Source organism: Megascapheus bottae, chromosome 17 (genome assembly GCF_031878675.1).
Source record: "Megascapheus bottae isolate mThoBot1 chromosome 17, mThoBot2.hap1, whole genome shotgun sequence".
In the NCBI taxonomy this organism is placed as follows: domain Eukaryota; kingdom Metazoa; phylum Chordata; class Mammalia; order Rodentia; family Geomyidae; genus Megascapheus; species Megascapheus bottae.
In genome coordinates this window covers 34545404-34563667 of record NC_143525.1, presented here as the reverse complement: position 1 = coordinate 34563667, position 18264 = coordinate 34545404, and the positions used below count along the sequence as shown (strand labels likewise).

General features: G+C 49.5%; 1 protein-coding gene across 1 annotated transcript; it reads right to left on the bottom strand.

Annotated features, from left to right (window-relative positions):
* Window positions 1-825: 825 nt before the first annotated feature.
* Igfbp4 (insulin like growth factor binding protein 4) lies at window positions 826-14657 on the bottom strand. The gene is made up of 4 exons (XM_090350800.1): window positions 14027-14657; window positions 7281-7438; window positions 5823-5957; window positions 826-2055 (listed from the first exon to the last, which is right to left on the bottom strand). Exons 1-4 carry the CDS (start codon window positions 14373-14375, stop codon window positions 1921-1923), a joined length of 777 nt encoding a protein of 258 aa, XP_090206926.1. The 5' UTR covers window positions 14376-14657; the 3' UTR covers window positions 826-1920.
* Window positions 14658-18264: the final 3607 nt, after the last annotated feature.

Below are 18264 nucleotides of genomic sequence, written 5' to 3'. Positions count from 1 at the left end.
ATCAAACCAGGGCATGAGAGTTGTAGAACCTGCTGCAGAATGTAGCCCCCTTCCCCAACTGTCATGAGTACCCTCTCACTGCCTCTAACTATATTAGTAAACTGAATTGAGCTATGAATCCAGTCTGCTTAGTTCCCTAGGAATAGCCAACTTGATGAAGCAGCTGCTCTAGAAGCCATTCTGGTGCAGCAGGGCTGTTCTTAGCCACGCCCTGCCTTCAGAAGCCACCAGGAGTCTGAGAACCCGGACTACAGAGAGGAAAGAAGCCCTCATCAGCAGTCTTAGAGAAGGGAGCCAGGCTCGGTGGCTGAGAGCCACCCAGGCACTAATGACCATGAGACTTTTTTTTGCCAGTCCTGGGCTTGAGCTCAGGGCATGAGCCCTGTCCTTGGACTTTCTCAAGGATAGAGCTTACCACTTGAGCCTCAGCACCACTTCCGGCTTTTTTCTATGTATGTGGCACCGAGGAATCAAACCCGGGTCTTCATCCATGTTAGGCAAGCACTCAACCACTAGGCCAAACTCCCAGCCCCGACCATGAGACTCTTATCTCCAATTAACTACTAGAAAACTGGAAGTGGTGCTGCAGCTCTAAGCGCAGGGCGATAGCCTTGGACTGAAGAGCTCAGGGACAACACCCAGGCCCTGAGTTCAAGCCCCATGACCACCAAAATAAAAAGTCTTAGAGAGGGGATGAGTGGATCAGTTGTCCCCTGCAGTCCTTTGCCAGCCAAGCAGGTCTAAGGACCATTTGGTGCCCGTCTTTCTCCACATTTGATACATCCCCATCTCTAACCAGAAATAAATCAAGCAAACACAATCATCTGGACTTTTTTTTGTTGTTTTGTTTAAAAAAACAAACAAAAGGTGGGGAAGGAAAGAAAGGAAGAAAAGACAACACAGCCACCAGCAGGTGCCTATGTCTCCTTCTGTCCAGCCAAGCCAGAGAACAACCAGGGGAAATGGGATCTGGAGAGGCAGGTGTAAGGGAATGAGATATGAGAAGAGAGGCAGCGCCACAGGCGGTAAGCGTGGGACAGATGGGTTCATCCTGGTGACTACAAGTAGGGTAGGCAAGGCCTCATCCCCCAGCACGGGGTCCTCTTGTCCATCAAGCACACTCAATCCAATCCTGTATTCTTTTGTTTCCCCCACTGACTGTGTAAGCTCTCTGTCCTGCAGGTTTTCCTCTGATCCTATCTCCCAATGGCAGGGCCTCAGCTCTGAGGCAACCAAGCCTATGACACAACACCCAGGATCCAAAGGTGGGCCTACCACTCATTCACCAGGTCTTTCCCCTGGTAAAACCAAGGGTGACGAGCAGGGGAGCCTACCCAATCTTAACCTCAGGGGCTAAGAGTAGGGCTGGACCTCAAGAGCCCTGAGCCATTAGCTACCCTTAACTTCCTGGTGGCTCCCAGCCTCTGGCTAGGCTGAAGGGAGGGACAACTGTCAAAGCATGGGACTCTTCCTCTCTGACTCTGGGAATGAGGTTCCCTCTTCTTCCACAGGCTTGCATTCACTTGATAGGAATTTGTTCATATGTCACATCAGAGGAAGGTAGGATGAGGGCTGCTAGGGCTGAAAACTAGAGCTGGCACACAGTATGTGGTCAGTAAATGTCTGTAGATGCTGAATGAATGAATGAATGAATGAATCCAGGATTGATTCAGAAACACACCAGGGTTCCCCGTTGCCACTCTCAGACCTCTTGGGCTATCTATCCCCAAAGAGGATATTCTAGGCACTGGCTTACCCCAAGGGCACACTCATGCCCATAAACACACACGCACACAAACACACAGACCCCCCAAGAAACTCTGGGGCCAGAGGCAAAGCCAGAACTCAGACCCAGACTCTATTCCAGGTCAACTCTGCAGCCCCTAGAGAATGGGAGTGCCCCCTGCCTATGGGCAGGCCTCACTCTTGGAAGCTGTCAGCCAGTTGGTGGCAGTCCAGCTCCCCTTTGGGCTCCAAACCCCCTGGAAGCTTCACTCCCGTCTTCCGGTCCACACACCAGCATTTGCCACGCTGCCCATCCAGAGCTGGGTGACACTGTCAAGACAAGGACATGAGGAGAGTGGGTCAGTCAACTCCCAGGCAACAGCAGAGTGCCCTCAAGGTCAGACAGTTTAGTGCTCTAAAACAGCATCTGAGGCTGGAGGCTCTTTTTGAGCACTGGTCTTCTGATCTGGTGACAGTAGAGAGAATTTGGCAAAAAGGAAGCATCCAGAGTTCTTCCCTAGACCCAAGGGTTGAAAGACATATCTGAGTTCATGCTGAAGCCATTTTGGGTGTGTGTTCTGGGATGTTAGGCTGGGATTTGAAGGATAGGATTATAGTTTAGAACAACATCCAAGCTAGGGTTAAAGGCAGGATCAGGACCAGAGTTGCAACTAAAACTTGACTCAGGTAAGACTTGGAATCCAGATCAGAGACAGAAGCAAGATAAACACAGAGGTCAAGGGCTGGGGTAGAAAGCTTGCCTAGCATGAGTGAGGGCCTAGGATTAATCTTCAGCACGCACGCGCGCGCGCACGCGCACACACACACACACACACACACACACACACACACACACAATTAAAAATAGAAAGATAGAAGGCAGGTACTATAATCCTAGCTACTCGGAAGATGAGATTTGAGAATTGAGGTTTGAAGCCAGCCAGGCAGGAAAGACCATGAGACTCTTATCTCCAATTATGCAGGGGGGAAAAAAAAAAAAAACTGTGGCTCAAATGGTAGAGCAGTAGCCTTGAGCACAAAAGCTCAAGGACACCAGGACTGGCATAAAAATAAGTAAACAAACAAATAAGGTAGAGGTCATGTTCTGGACAAATGAAATTGAACCAAAGTTCAGGCCAGAATTAGACGATAGGGATGGGGCAAAAGTATATTTCAGCATCACTACCAGAGCTGGAAGGAAGTTTGGCTCGTAGGTCAGAGCTGATCTGAGGATAAAGGGTCAAGTGTCACAATTCTAACTGCAATAAAAATCTAGAGGAATAAAATGTGTTTTATAACACACAAAAAAGGGAGCCCTGGTACATACTCTGTTCTTTAGTTAATAATAATACACCAATAATGGTATACCAAATATAACATGCTAACATAAGAAATTAACACTAAGGAAAGCTGGGGGTGAAGGGGAAGTATATGGGATTTTAAAAATAAACTCCCTCAAAACAAACAAAAAGCTGGGTGCTGGTGGCTCACGCCTGTAATCCTAGATACTTAGGAGGCTGATATCTGAGGATCATGGTTCAAAGCCAGCCCAGGCATGAAAGTCCATGAGACTCTTATCTCCAATTAACCACCAGAAAACTGCAAGTGGTGCTGTGGCTCAAGTGGTAGAGCACTAGCCTTGAGTTGAAGAGCTCAGGGACAGTGCCCAGGCCCAGAGTTCAAGCTCCACAACCAACAAAAAGAAAAAGAAAAGGCTGTGTACTGGGGCATGCTTGTCATCTTAGCTAAGAATGGGAGGATCCATAGTTTCAGGCCAGCACAACTAGAAAAGTTCATAAAACTCCATCTCAACAGAAGAAATTGAACATCCCAATCATAGCAAGAAGCATAGACAGATCATAGTCAAGGCATACATAAATGCTACAAGGAAAAGTTTGAACCTAGTGCTCAGATGGCTCACATCTATAACCCTAGCTACTCAGAAAGCTGAGAGTTAAGGTTCATGGTTCAAAGCCAGCTTGGGCAGGAAAGTCCATGAGACTTTTACCTCCATTTAACCACCAAAAGTACCAATCTTGAGCAAAAACGCTAAGCTCTGAGTTCAAGGCCAAGTTCCAGCACAAAAATTAAAAAAGGGGGCTGGGAGTTTGGCCTAGTGGTGGAGTGCTTGCCTAGCATGCACGAAGACCAGAGTTCGATTCCTTGGTACCACATACATAGAAAAAGCCAGAAATGGTGCTGAGGCTCAAGTGGTAGAGCTCTAGCCTTGAGAAAGTCCAAGAACAGTGCTCAGACCCTGAGCTCAAGCCCAAGACTGGCAAAAATAAATAAATTAATTAATTAAATTAAATAAATAAATAAAAAAGGAAGGCTGGGCACTGGTGGCTCACACGTATAACCCTCACTACTCAGAAAGCTGAGATCTGAGGATCGCTGTTCAACCAGGGCAGGAAAGTCCATGAGACTCTCATCTCCAATAAACCACTCAGAAAAAGCTGGAAAGTGATACAATAGCTCAAGTGGCAAAGTGCTAGCCTTGAGTGCAAAGAAGCTCAGGTCCAAAAAAAAAAAAAAAATGCTCAGTAACAGCATGGAGGCCCTGAGTTTAAGCCCCAGGACCAGCGCAATTTAAATTTAAAAAAAAGGAAGGAAAGAAGGAAGGAATGGAGGGAGAGAGAGAAAATGGGAGAAAAAGAAAGACAGGGACTGAGAGTGTTACCTAGTGGTAGAGTGCTTGCCTAGCAATGATGTGCCCAGGCCCTGAGTTCAAGCCCCAGGACTGGCAAGAAAAAAAAAGATAGAAAAAGAAGGAAGAAATGAAGGAAGGAAGAAAGAAGGAATGAAGGAAAGGAGCTGGAGGTATGGCTCAGGAGAGTGCTCACCCAGCAAGAATAGTCTTGAGGCTGGGAGTTTGGCCTAGTGGTAGACTGCTTGCCTAGCATACACGAAGACCTGGATTCGATTCCTTGGTACCACATACTTAGAAAAAGCCAGAAATGGTGCTGAGGCTCAAGTGGTAGAGCTCTAGCCTTGAGAAAAATCCAAGGATAGTGCTCAGGCCCTGAGCTTAAGCCCAAGGCTGGCAAAAAAAATAAAAAAAAGAATAGCCTTGAATTCAAACCACAGTTTTGCCAAACAAAAAACTGTCTTTTTTTTTTTTTTTTAATTTGGGGGCATTAAACAAAATGGTAGATTTTACGCTGGGATAAGGGCTGAAGGCAAGCTGGGCATGGGTTCTAAGGTGCCCTCTCGGGACCTTCATCCTCTGTATACCACCATATGCCCTTTTCGTGCCAGGAACTTTCAAAGTGGCAGCTTTTCCCTCCTAGCAAGACGTCTGCTGGGCAAGTGGTTGGTAGCCCATCCTGTAGTTGCATGAAGTGAGGGGCTATGTAGGTCAATGCCCACAAAATCTGGAGGACACCCAAGCTCAATGCCTCCCAGGGTACCCCACCACTCTGCCTAGATATGTCACTCTTCTAATGGGCCTAGGAAAGAAAGAGAAGGCTAATTCTCCTGAAGACCCCAGGCTTCTGGGAGCTCCCCAGGACATAAATGAATACAGGGCTGCTACCTTCCTATCTTCTCTCTTACCCCTCCTCCCTCTGCTCCCAACCAAAGGTCCTGTCTCAAGCTATCAGACACAGCTCCATCTCCACTCTTGGTGCACCCCAGGGGTTCTGTTGCCCAGCTTGGGAAGGATGAGCAATTTCTTCCTGACTTCTAATAACTTGAGTCCTCCAAGCACCGATGAAGCCTGAGACATCAGTGATAAGTGAGCATTATCAGGAAATGAGGAGGGTCAGTTGAGGCTGTTAGGAGCAGGGGTTGGCAGGGATGACCACAGTGCAGATAGGGAACCCAGTGGAACATCCCAGGAGGGGAGCAGAGTCTTCCCTGAGCTCACTGTGACTGGGGCAACCTGGACCCTCTTATTCTTTTCTGAGCCTTGGGTCTCCTTATCTCCAAAATGATTGAAGTAGGCCGAATGAAGGGAGATTTTGCAGCTGGGGAGGAGGAAAGGGAGGCCTGAGGGGTTGGATATGGATGGGAGTTTCCTCTTCCTACAATCTCCTGAGACTCTCTTGCAGAAAGGGAGCCAAGGCCAGGGCTGAGACGCAGACGGGGAAACGTACCTGTTTGGGGTGGAAGTTGCCATTTCGATCACAGTTGGGGATGGGGATGATGAAGAGGTCCTCATGGGTGCGGCTCTGAGAGGCGGCCAGCCGCTCCAGGGCCCGGTGCAGCTCACTCTGGCAGTTGCCCTGGGGCTGAGGAGAGAACAAAACTGTTCACCAAACTGGGAAAGAGTGGCTCACATCTGTAATCCTAGCTACTCAAGAGGCTGAGATCTCAGGACAACAGTTTGAAAACAGCCTGGGCATTAAAGTCTGTGAGACTCATTCCCAATTAAGCACCAAAAAGCAGAAAGTGGAATTTCTAACCAGGAGGGATGGACCAAACCACACAATTAACACAAAAGGCCCAGGCACGAGTCCATCAGAACCATCAATTAAAGAAGATGTTAGAGTCAGGCACTGAATCCTACCTACACAGGAGGCTGAGATGTAAGGATCACAGTGCAAAGCCAGCCTAGGCAGGAAAGTCCATGAAACTCTTATCTCCAATTAACTAACTAACTAACTGACTAACAACAACAAAGCTGGATGTAGAGTTGTGGCTCAAGTGGTAGAGTGCCAGCCTTGAGCAAAAAAGCTCAAGGACAACACCCAGGCGCTGAGCTCAATCTCCAGAACCAACACACACACACACACACACACACACACACACACACACACACACACCACACTGTCATTAGCTGGATGATAGTGGTTCTTATTGATTGGAGATAAGGGTCTCACAGACTTTTGTGCCCAGGCTGGCTTTGAACCGTGATCCTCAGATCTCAGCCTCCTTCCTGAGTAGCTAGGATTACAGGCATGAGCCACTGGTGCCTGAGCACTGTCCTTGGGCTTTCTCAAGGCTAGAGCTCTACCACTTGAACCACAGCATCACTTCTGGCTTGTTCTATGTATGTGGTACTGAGGAATGAACCCAGGTCTTTGTGCATGCTAGGCAAGCACCCTACCACTAGGCCACACTCCTGGCCCAGCTCTGTGAGACACTTACCAATAACTAACCAGCAAAAAGCCAGAAATGCAATGGTGGCTTAAGTGGTTGAGCATTAGCCTTGAATACAAAAGCTCAGGGACAGTTTCTAGGTCCTGAGTTCAAGCCCCAGTATTGGAGGGGGAGAAAAAAAAAAGAGCAGGGCTAAGAAACACTAGGGCACTAGGCCGCTTTCAGAAGCACGGCTGTATTTAACCAATCACGTCAGCTCCATCAACATACAGATGTGACAAGCTGGAAGGGAATCACATGGAAGGAATAAGGGTTCTTTCTCTCTGCAACCGGATGAGGCATAGGAGATGCATCTGGCACACAGTAGGCATCAAAGAGTGTTTTCTGGGTAAACATAGCCCATGTCTGATGGTGAGTGAGTGTGTGTGAGTGTGTGTGTGTGTGTGTGTGTGTGTGTGTGTGTGTGTGTGTGTATTGTGCACATGCACCTCTGCTGGTCAAGGGGTCCTTACCACAGGTCGAGCCTCCTCCCGGGGCGTCCCTAGGACCTTCATCTTGCCCCCACTGCTGCTCCGGTCTCTCAGTTTGGCGAAGTGCTTCTGTATGCATCTGAGGTCCTGGGCACTGCATGGGCTGAAGCTGTTGTTGGGGTGTTCACCCTCATCCTTGTCTGCAGACAGGTAGAGAAGGACAAAGAGCAAAGGGCAAAGGTCAGCACCTGGAAAGAGCAAGGCTTCACAACATCCCAGCCTCCCACCTACTTCGTCCTCCTTGGGGAGTCCAGCCTGAGTCTGAGGGCAGCAATGAGTCTGTGGAGGCGCAGGAAGAAATGAAAGCAGCCCTCCTTCTGCACCCCACTCCCCTGGATTTCTTCAGGAGAAATCCTTGAAGTCCCTGACTTGTCCCTCACCCCACCTCATTCAGCTTTCAGATGAGTCACAGGCTATAGCTGCCCAGATGGCAGGAAGGTCTCCTGGATTCTGCAGGAAGGTCTGCTGGAAAAGGGGGCTGGGGAAGGTAGGCTATTGACTCTCCCTCCTCCCACCACCCCCCTCTCATTCTGTTCACTCTTCCTGTCTCCTTCCCTGCTCAATGTCTAACCGAGCCGGCCTGGGATCCCCAGGACTAGAATCAGACTTTCCATGAGCAAGAAAAAAATCTGGCCCCAAAGGCTCTCCCACTGCCTGGGCAGGACTTAATGTTCATCTGATGGGAAAGGGGGAAGGTAACACCCTCTGTAGACCAAGGACCAAGACAGAGTCACACACATTTCTCCAGCCCCTACCTCTAAATGTCCCCTCCCTAGATTTCAGGCCCCATCCAAAGTTGATCTCGGTCTCCCCAGAGTCAGGGCCCTGTGTATGTGAGGATGGGAGTGGCACAGCTGGACCCTCACTCCCTCCAGGGGACCTCCTGAAGACTCTAGCTAAGCTGCAGAGAAACCCCATCCAGGAGGTTCTGGACTGGAACCGTGTCCCTCCAAGCAGCCAAGACTGGAATGCAGGGCTGAGCTGGAAAAGGAGGCTGGAAGACCTTTCAGCACATCAGAGCCACCCTTGAAAGACTTGGGCTTGGCAGCTTGTTGCAGGCCCAGTGCAGAGCCCCTGACAGCATTCCAGATGTTGGCAGCAGAACAGGAGGTTACATCTGGTTTGCGTCAGGATTTTTTTCTTTCTGAGGGAGTTAGCAGGTTCCTTCATGTGTGGCAGTGGGCCCAGAGCTGTCTCTGGGTCAAATGGTATTTTTCTGCCTAGGCAAAGCTGCGGGGTGTAGGGGGTGGGGGCAGAGAGGTGAGTGGGGAGGGGACGGGGGGGGGGGAGGGAGGGACAGTGGTGTGGGGAACTGGTTCTCATTTTATTTATCTAGCTAGAGGGATGAGGAGATAAGCACATAGATAAAAGAGAAACCAGGCAAAAGATGATCAAGACTATCAGAAAATCTTTGTTAAGATTCCACACCAAAGTTATTAATAAGATAATAAGACCAAGTCACTTGCAGAATTTGTCATAGGCTTAGAAAAAGGGTTCATAGGACAGGAACAAGTGAACCAGAGACATCCAGGCCATCTTTTTGTATATGAACATCCCAATGACAGTCATGAGGGGACTCGAGCACACATCAAGCTTCTGAGAATCAGCCCAAAATGAGATACTACAAGATCCACTCCCCAGTAAGTTGTAGGCAGCAAAAATGAGAGCATAGGGTTGTACCAATTGAATCACAAGAAGATGCACTCTGAGCCTTCAGTCAGGAGCCAGAGAAAGTTCTGGACTCTAGAACTTTCCTCAGACCCCCTTCCAGGGGACCTCTGGCACAAAAGAGCTAGTCAGCTAGCATCCCCTTTCTCCCTGTCCTCACCCTGCAGAAAGCCAGGAACTTATAGGTAGGTTCACACTATTTCAGGGTGTAAACTAGACCTAGGTTGTGGAGAAAGAAGAAAAGAAGACTCAACAGAATTAGAGCCAAATCTTGGAAGGACAAAGGCTGAGTTCAGGTGTGAACGATGATGTGTCTATGGGTCCTGGGTATGATTAGAGCTGGGACGCTGACCTCTAAGGAGAGCCCCTGCCTACCTGGAAAGCCTTTATTCTTCTTGAGTTTGGGTTCTTTTCACAAACATGATGGAAAGTGTGACTTTTTTGGGGGGGTGGGTGGAGTGTGAAGTTCTAGAGCTTGAACTCAAAGCTTGGGGACTATACCTTAGCTTTTTCACTCAAGGTTGACTTTTTACCATCTGAGCCACAACTCCATTTCTGGCTTTTTAGTGGTTAATTGGAGATGAATCTTATAGACTTTTCTACCCCAGCTGGCTTTGAACCACAATCCACCGAGCTCAGCCTCCAGGGTGGCTGGGATTACCAGCATCCATCAAGGGATAATTTTCTAAAGAAAAAAGACTGCCCTAGGAGACTGAGAGCTCGCCATGCCGCACATATGCAGCCTTGGAGCAAAGGAGAAGGCTCAAGAACCCAGAGAGACTGCATCCAGACTCTGCTTCCTATTGAGGAACTTCTACGAGCTCATAAAGGACAAGCCCTCAGGAAATCACCCGTGGATATTTGAGTTGTTCATTGTATATGCAGGACAATGGAGTAGTTCACTGAAAACTAGGCTGCTTGGGATACAGAGCCCTCAAGCATAGCTTCAGCTCTTGTTGGAATGACCCTAAGCTGAGCCAGCAGCCTGCTTGGCCTCCCTGCTGCTGATTTCTCTCCATCCCACTGACCCCAGCCTCGTGCCTAAGCTTAGAGTACAACCCACCCTCCTTACCACTCACCTAGGTACACAGGGTGAAGTCCACATCTTCCCACCCCCACACAAGCTGAGACTCAAGAATCACAAACATATCCACACAACTAGGTATCCAAATATACACACTTCTCCATGTGTGCACACCCACGTAGATTCAGGCCCTCTGACCCTATCACCGTCAGGGACATAGACCCAAAGCACCATGAATTCCAGGTCTCTCTAGACCACAGATTGTTGACTTTTCAGTTAATTGGTGACTTTGCCTTATCCAGCCTTACTAACTGGCAGACTGAGGATCCACCCCAGGATCCACCCCTAGCTACTGGGTTTGGGGTGGGAGGGGTAAGAGTTGTAGCATCAGGCCTACCTGAAAATCTTCCAGTGAGGTTCACCTTGAAGTGCCCTCTAAAGAAGTCTCAATGCCCTTGGGCTCCCCTCTAAGCTGGAAACACTCCTCCCAGCACAATGTCAGACCTCTCAGAAGTTCTGGATGGTGGTGCTTCTAAAACAAGCTAGGTCTTCTCTTTCAGTCCTGGTGTGGAGCTAGGTTAGCTGTCATCCCACACAGGGAAAAGCTTTGCTTTTTTTTTTTTTCCTTTACTTTCTAAAAGAGAGTAAGAAGTCCAGAGGGAGAAGAGGACACACAGCCATGGCATCAGGGGCTATAAAAGTTCCGCCACATGATTTTACTCCATGGTTCCTCCTCACCTCCATGGGACACCAGGGCTATGAGCTAAGAGGGTCCCACCACCCAAACCTGGAAGTTTCAGTCATGCCTTGAAAGGTCGCCCTACCAACGTGCCAAGAAAGACTTTTCTTTTCCTTCTTCCCTAGTACTCTGGCGAAGCCAAGACCATCCATATCAGGTATCAAGTCTGATTTGAAGAGGATCCCCTCACCATTGTGCCATCCCCTGGCCTCAAGCCAAGCAAGTGGCCCTGTTTTCTCCTCATGTGTGCAGTAGCAAAAGGCACCAAAGCTAACCTACCCCCCTTAGCTCTTCTGAATGTGCTCTCAACTTTGCTCCCTTGACCTACAGGTCCCCACAGCCCCAGTGTCGCTTTCTCATCACCATTCCTCATCATCACTCCAATTTCTTGAGTTCTTCAGCCATATCAGACCCCTTCTCCACTCCCAATGCTATCTTATCAGCATTCCCATTTTATTATTGAGGAAATTAAAGTCTCCTGGATGTAGGAAATGAGACTTGTCTCTGCCACATCTATGTCTAAATGGACAGACTTCTTCCCAAGGAACCAATAATTCAGGCTTTGCCAATACTAAAGAAAAATGGTGGGGCAAGGAATGTGACTTAGTGGTAGAGTGTTTGCCTCGCATGCATGAAGCCCTGGGTTTGATTCTTCAGTACCACATAAAGAGGAAAGGCCAGAAGTGGCCCTGTAGCTCAGGTGGTAGCCTTGAGTAAAAGAAGCTCAGGGACAGTGCCCTGGCCCTGAGTTCAAACCCCAGGACCTGCAAAAAAAAAAAAAAATGCTAAGTAGCCACACTCCTCCTTTCCCCTCCCCCCAAAGCACAGAATTTCTGGGAAGGCATGAGTGAATTCCCAGTACTAAAGTAAAAAGGGCAATATTTGCTGCGTTGACTAAAAATTAACCCAGCTTGCCTGTTCCCTAAGCCTGTCCCTGAAGGACCCAGAGCACAGCTTGTGAACCCTGCCCCAGGCCTGATCTCTCCACTGAAAATCTCCCAGATATCATGGGTCAATACCATGATGCAAAATTGTACATTTTTGACGCACATGGCCATCTCCACCTCTGATGGCTTGTGGTTAATCCACAACCTGACTGAGAATGGAGGGGAGGGCTGGCTAGCGATGGAAGGGGGAGACTTGCCCATGGGATAAATAGGAGGCAACTGAACCAAGGCCGAGGGAGGATGAGGGCCAAATAGCTACCCTCTTGCTGAAGCTTGGTGAAGAACGCCAAGAACAGACTGCTATCCTCTACCAAACTGTTCTCAACAGAGGGCCCCAAGCCTGGGAATCTAAAAGCGACAGTGGCCTGTTGACAGTGTCAAGTTAAAGAGGAGAGTAGAGACTGGGGTTGAGCCATGCTGAGTATTTTACCAGAGCTACTGTAGGGCTGTCCTGTGGCTGTATGGGTGGCACTTCCCATGGTGCAATGTGCCCAGGCCATGAAAAGGAAGTACTTGCACAGTCACTAGGAAGTGAGAGGGCAAGGCATAGCTTGCTGAGTGGGTACCCAGTTTTCCAGGGTCTTCCTGGCTTCCCCTTCCTCCTCTCCTGCTATCTGCATCCAAGACCCTGAGTGAAGGACAGGGCCAGGCAGGAAGGGGGAGGGGCCGTTAGTAATCTATAGGTTCTGCAATCAAATCAGACCTAAAGCTACCCCATCCCTAGACATCTCTTGAGGATGGTTTACATTATGCCCATGGGATAATGGCAAACTGTTCATGACATATCCACCTCCCAAACACCTAGGTGATGTCCTCCCTACATGTACGATGCTCCTACAGAGAAGATGGTGTCAGAGAAGACACTATCAATCTCTGCTGCGAGATATCTACTAGCAGGGGTAAGGATTCAAAACCAAAATTGTACTCAGGAAGCCCAGACTCAATCTTCACTCCTCTCTGCTATTGGCATTTCTGGCCCCAATATCAGGGATTCTGTCCCTCAAAATCCCACTCTCCAGAAGTGCTGGGTTTCAGCTGGCATTTCCCCTAGAATGTTTTCTGCTGACCCATCTTTCCCTGCCCAAGGGCAGGAAGGGGAGAGGGGCCTGAGGCCCAGACTCCTGGGGTCCACCTCCTTCCTGTTTTCCCTGCATCCTGCTTTCCTTCAGCTCACAAGCTGCAGAGGATTGAGGAAGTAGAGCAGTCTGGGACCCAGGGCAGGAAGCTTGGGGCCAAAGTCCCAGCATCCGGACTGCAACAATGGAAGCTTTAAGCACCAAGAAAAGAGACAGACACAGACAGAGGCTCAGAGAGGGCAAAACAGTCAGGCAGAGATAAAGAACCAGAAACACAGATACAGTAAGGCAGAGCAGACTGGAAACAACAGAAATGCAGTGACAGCCACAGAGACAGAGATAAAGAAAAAGAAGAAGAAAAACAAAGGAATAAGGCAGAGCAAGAGAAAGAAACTAATAAGGCATAGAAAATGCTGAAGAAAAGAGAACTTGAGAGCATCGCCGGTGAAACCAGAAGTTGAGAGCTGGCAAAACATAACAAAAGGACAAGAGAAACAATGAAAGATTCTAAGGAGAACTTGAGAAGCTTGGTGAGAAATGGAAAAAGAAAAAGTCTAAGAATGAAGTTGAACAAGGAGCCATATCAGAGACCCCACCCCAGCTCTTTTATCTCTATTCCCTATTGCACACCCCTGACCTGAAAGTCAGGATTTCTTTCCTGCTCCCTCACTGGATGGCACCTGCCAGGAGATAGGCACAACTAACCTGCATACCAGGGCAAGTGGAGATGCCTGGACCTGGTATGAATACCTTTGTCTTTTTCCACCAATTCTCAGGTGGCTCAGGTCTTTGGGAAGGGACAAGTCTCATGCCTTTGATTTGCATGTTACATTCCCTCATATGGAAATGGTGAAGAGTACTGGCCCTGGCTCCTCAGACCACTGGAGTTTCACTTGCAGCCCGCTTCAGAAATAGAAAGATGGCCCCCCTCCTCCCATCCCACCAGTTTTCTATCCCCAAGCAGACCTGACCAGAGCAGGTCACTTACTTGGCCACTCTTGCAGTAGCTTCAGGGCTAAGAGGAGAACCTCTTCCCCTACAGAGGCACCCTTGAGAGGTTTGAGGGGACGGCTGGGGCAAAGTTCCCTAGGAATGCTGAGGGACTCAGTAGCTGTTTCTTTGGCTGAACCTGTCCCACAGGTGGAGCAAGCATACCTACCTTCTCTTCACAGCTCACAGGACTTTCATGGCCTTTCAGGCCAGCCACAATTAAGGATGAAACTGCTAAGTAGAGAACCCACTGTGTTTGGAGTAGAAGGGAAAGGGTACCTTACCAGAAGGCTGCAGGCTTTCCTGGATGGATTCGATCTCAGTCAGCTCTGTGCACACCCCTTGCCCGTGCACCAACATGTGCAGGGGCCTCTCCACCCCCCGAGGCGGGTAGCAGCGCAGGCCGGAGCCACAACGAGGAGTGTACACACCGCAGGGCATTCCCAAGCCCAGGGCGCAAGTGGCACAGCAACCACAGCCAGGTTCCCGCACCAGCTCCTCGCAGCCCACGGGGGGTTGGCAGCGCGCCAGCTTCTCCTCGGAGCAGGGTGGGCAGTGGATGGCTTCGTCGCCCAGGCTTAGGCCAGGTCCTGCGGCCAGCAGGAGGGCCACCACCAGGCAAAAGGGCAGCATGACCGGGCAGGGACCAGGCACACCGCAAGAGCGCAGGCGGGGAGCGCGGGGCAGCTGGGGTACCCGGAGGCAAGTGCCCGAGGCGCCTGAAGGACCCGATCGGGAGGGCACGGGGAGACGGGGCGGCCGGGGCAGGCAGGGATGGAGCCGGGGAAGTTAGCGTGCGCGCCGGAGCAGAGCGATCCTGGTCGGCGGGGCTCTGCACCGCATCCTCGGCCCCAGGGCGGCAAGCGGTGGGTGGCGGGTGGCGCGGGGCAGGGGGCTGAGCGGCTGCCCGAGCCCGGCTCCCCAGACTTTATACCGGCCCCTGGCCACACCCCCAGCGCCTTCCTCGAGGTGGGGGAGTCCGGGCGGGTGAGGGGGAGAGGGAGAGGCGGCCGTTAGGGGAGGGGGCGCTGTCCTAAGTTACCGTGATCCAGCATCTGAAAGTCTTTTGCTCGCAGGAGCCCTGCGAAGAGCTGGGAGAGGAAGCGGAGGGGCTGATGCCTGGTCGCTCTCCTCCAGCCTCAGACGATTTGTCTCTGGCCAGAGTCCTTTCCACCCCACCCCGGTGTTTCAACTGCGGGAGACCGCCGGGGGAGGCTGGGTACAGTCACCCACAAGGGCCTTGAGAAGGGCTGCTGGCCCATGCCACTAATAGGCTCTCTTCCCACTTGCCCCCATTCCCAAGAGCTCCTGTGGGCTCTGATCCACTCTGCCTTCCCGGGATGGAATTCACCCAACTCCAAGGGAGTTGGGAGTTGGGTGGATTTTTGCCTCTACTACCCAGGTCTGCTCCCAGAGGGAGACTGTACAAGTTGTGCACGGAACAACTCCAGGGGGCGCCATCTCCTTGTAAGCTGTGCCTATTTGCATAGCTCTTGTGACAGTTCCCATTAGATAATCGAGGATTTTGAGGAAATGATACCTTTTTCTAATTCACCCCAATGCCATTGTTTGGGTTAATGTTCAGCTTGGTTCCCCTCTCCCTGAAATCCTATTAGTGCCATAGCCCCATTCTTCTCCTGACACTGCTGAAATTGGTAGGAGATCTAGAGAGGCCTCTCTCTAGCTTCATTCTCCAGTTCCCCAAAGTCTCATCCTCCTCATGCCCAAAGATTTCTGCTGGAACACACCTCAAAAGTAAGGGCACCTTATTCAGGTGTAATCTGTGACCCAATGGAAAATGTTTTTGGCTTGGCTTAGAACACTAAGGAGTAGCCAAGCTGAAGTGAAGTTTGTAGGCCCCTTTCCTGCTTCTCCCAGGACAGGGGTCTTTCTGTCTCCTGACATTTAGGACACCTCCTACTTTAGCAGATTCAGACTTTTGTGGAGATGGGGGGGGGGGGGGGAATCGAGCTAGACACCAATTTGTAGGACAGACCAAAAAGTTACAAACTGAGGACACCTACTGGCAATCTCTAAGAGTGCAGAGAGGTAGGCCAGTTGGCTCAGGCATGCAGGAATTCCAGCTACTTAGGAGGCTGAAATTGTTAAGATGAGGAGGCCAACCTGGGTTTCTCCAGGAAGAAGTGGATGCAATGGCACACACCCATTATCCTAGCACGGGGACACCTGCGAAGAAAGCCAAACTCTGTCTCAAAAATAACTAGCAAAAAGTAAGGTTGGAAGCTGGGCACAGTGGCTCATGCCTGTAATACTAGCTACTCAGGAGGCTGAGATCTGAGGATCACGTTTCAAAACCAGCCTGGGCCTTAAGACTCTTGAGTCCATGAGACTCTTCAATTAACCACCAGAAAATCGGAAGTGGCGTTGTGGCTTAAGGGGTAGGGTGGTAGCTTTGAGCTGAAGAACTCAGGGACAGCGCCCAGGCCCAGAGTTCAAGTCCTACAACCAAAAAAAAAAATTAAGGTTGGAGGTATGGCACAGCACTGAGTGCCTGCTTAGCAAATACAAAATTCTGCGTTCAAAATCCCAATACACGCTGGTCTGGTTGTGGTAGCTCACATCTGTAATCCTAGCTACTCAGGAGGCTGAGATCTGAGAATTAAGGTTCAAAGCCAGATGGGCACAAAAGGACCGGAGACTCTAATCTCCAATTAACCTCTAGAAAATGGGAAATGGGGTTTGGGTCAAGGGTAAGATGGTAGCCTTGTGCTGAAGAGCTCAGGGACAACTCCCAGGCCGAGAAGTAGGGTAGTAGTCTTGAGCTGAAGAGCTCAGTGACAGTGTCCAGGCTGAGTTCAAGCTCCATGACCCACCAAAAGGAAAAAGATTGTAGAACACTAGGTACTTGTGGCCTGGAACAAAGTTCGAGAACTCTCTCCATCTTATCTTTCAGATGAAGAGAGGATCCTTATGCCCGTATCTCTTGGAGAAGAGCAAACAGAACAAGGTCCCTCAAGTCCCTGGGAAAAGTCCTGCATGTTCCTGATTCAGAGATCCGCCCCCCATAGTCCCCTTCCTTTTCCTCTTCCTCCTCCTCACAACCCACTTCTGCCACCAGCTTAATGAGTGAATCTGGAGTTTGTCCCTAACTGTAAAAGGATGGGGGACGGATTATCTCCACCCACCCCATCTCTTGAAACTCCTGTGGGAATGAGAATAGTTCTGGTCCCAGGGCCAGACTCATCTCTGAGAAAATAATGTAAAGGTAATGGGATCCGGAGACCAGAGAGCCGGGGAGGCTGGAGAGAGTCTGAGATGAAGTTTGAAGTTCCAGTGAGGTAAGAAACCCAACACATCGGGGATGGGAGTTTGGCCTAGTGGTAGAGCGCTTGCCTAGCATGCACAGAGACCTGGGTTCGATTCCTCGGCACCACATACATAGAAAAAAGCTGGAAATGGTGCTGAGGCTCAGTGGTAGAGCTCTAGCCTTGAGAAAGTCCAAGGACAGTGCTCAAGCCCTGAGCTCAAGCCCAGGACTGACAAAAACAAAAACAAACAAACAAACAAACAAAAGAAACGCAACGCATCTTCTAGTATCCTCTCATGGCTCATTTGCAAATGATGTCTGGGATCACTGCAAGGAGGCAAAAGAATGAACCAGATGGAGGAGGCCTTCCAAACACCTCCGACCATTTATGCAACACCAACATGGTGCTTAAGTTTACTGAACACCTATTGCTACAAGTGTTGTGTGGCCAAGCCTACTCTCTGCCTCAGGGAATTCACTGTTCAGTGAGAGAAGGTGGGAATGAAAATAAGGATATGGGAAGCCCTTTATAAAAGATCTGGGGCCAAATCTTTCATGCAAGAGGAAAAAACACAGATGTCTGCATAATCAAGCTGGACCAATCCCAGCTTTGTCTCTAGGACCTGAAAGAAGTTACTTAAGCTCTCAGCTTCAAGCTTTGTCTGGTAAATGTGACTTTTCAGTGAGAAAGCAAAGCAGATAGACTTTGTTTCTCTACTCTCCCTACTCTGCTGTGAACTGAGATCTGGAGAAAGAGTACCTGGGGCTCTACCACTTGAGCCACAGCACCACTTCTGCCTTTTTCTGTGTATGTACCAAGGAATCCAACCCAGGGCTTCGCACCATGCTAGGCGAGCACTTTACCACTAGGCCACACTCCCAGTCTCCCTTCATTCATTTTTCAGACCCTTTCATTCCATTCCCAGAGCCCCATACCCACTATATTGGCAAAGCTTTTTAAAATATTGACAATACCAAGATATGATATATGAGTGGTTGAAAGTAAATGTCAACCCACTCATATATATATATAAGTATTATGTATATACTTAATAGAAGTATATGCATTTCCAAGTATATGCTCAAGAGTGTTCAATACATTATTACATTTGTGCTTTTCTTTCAATATTGGGCAATGAACCCAGTGTTCTATCACTTGAACTACGACAACTTTCTTGCTTTTATTTTGTTTTTGAGATAGAACCTTGCTAACTTTGCCCAGGCTGGCCTTGAACTTAAGATCCTCCTGCCTCT

Excerpts from the sequence above, each read along its gene's own strand:
- Igfbp4 (XM_090350800.1), bottom strand. The coding sequence starts at position 14,375 with ATGCTGCCCTTTTGCCTGGTGGTGGCCCTCCTGCTGGCCGCAGGACCT. Across the intron at positions 5,958-7,280 it reads GGGAGGAGGCTCGACCTGTG|CCCCAGGGCAACTGCCAGAG; the intron begins GTAAGGACCCCT and ends TTCTCTCCTCAG. Across the intron at positions 2,056-5,822 it reads GCAACTTCCACCCCAAACAG|TGTCACCCAGCTCTGGATGG; the intron begins GTACGTTTCCCC and ends TTGTCTTGACAG.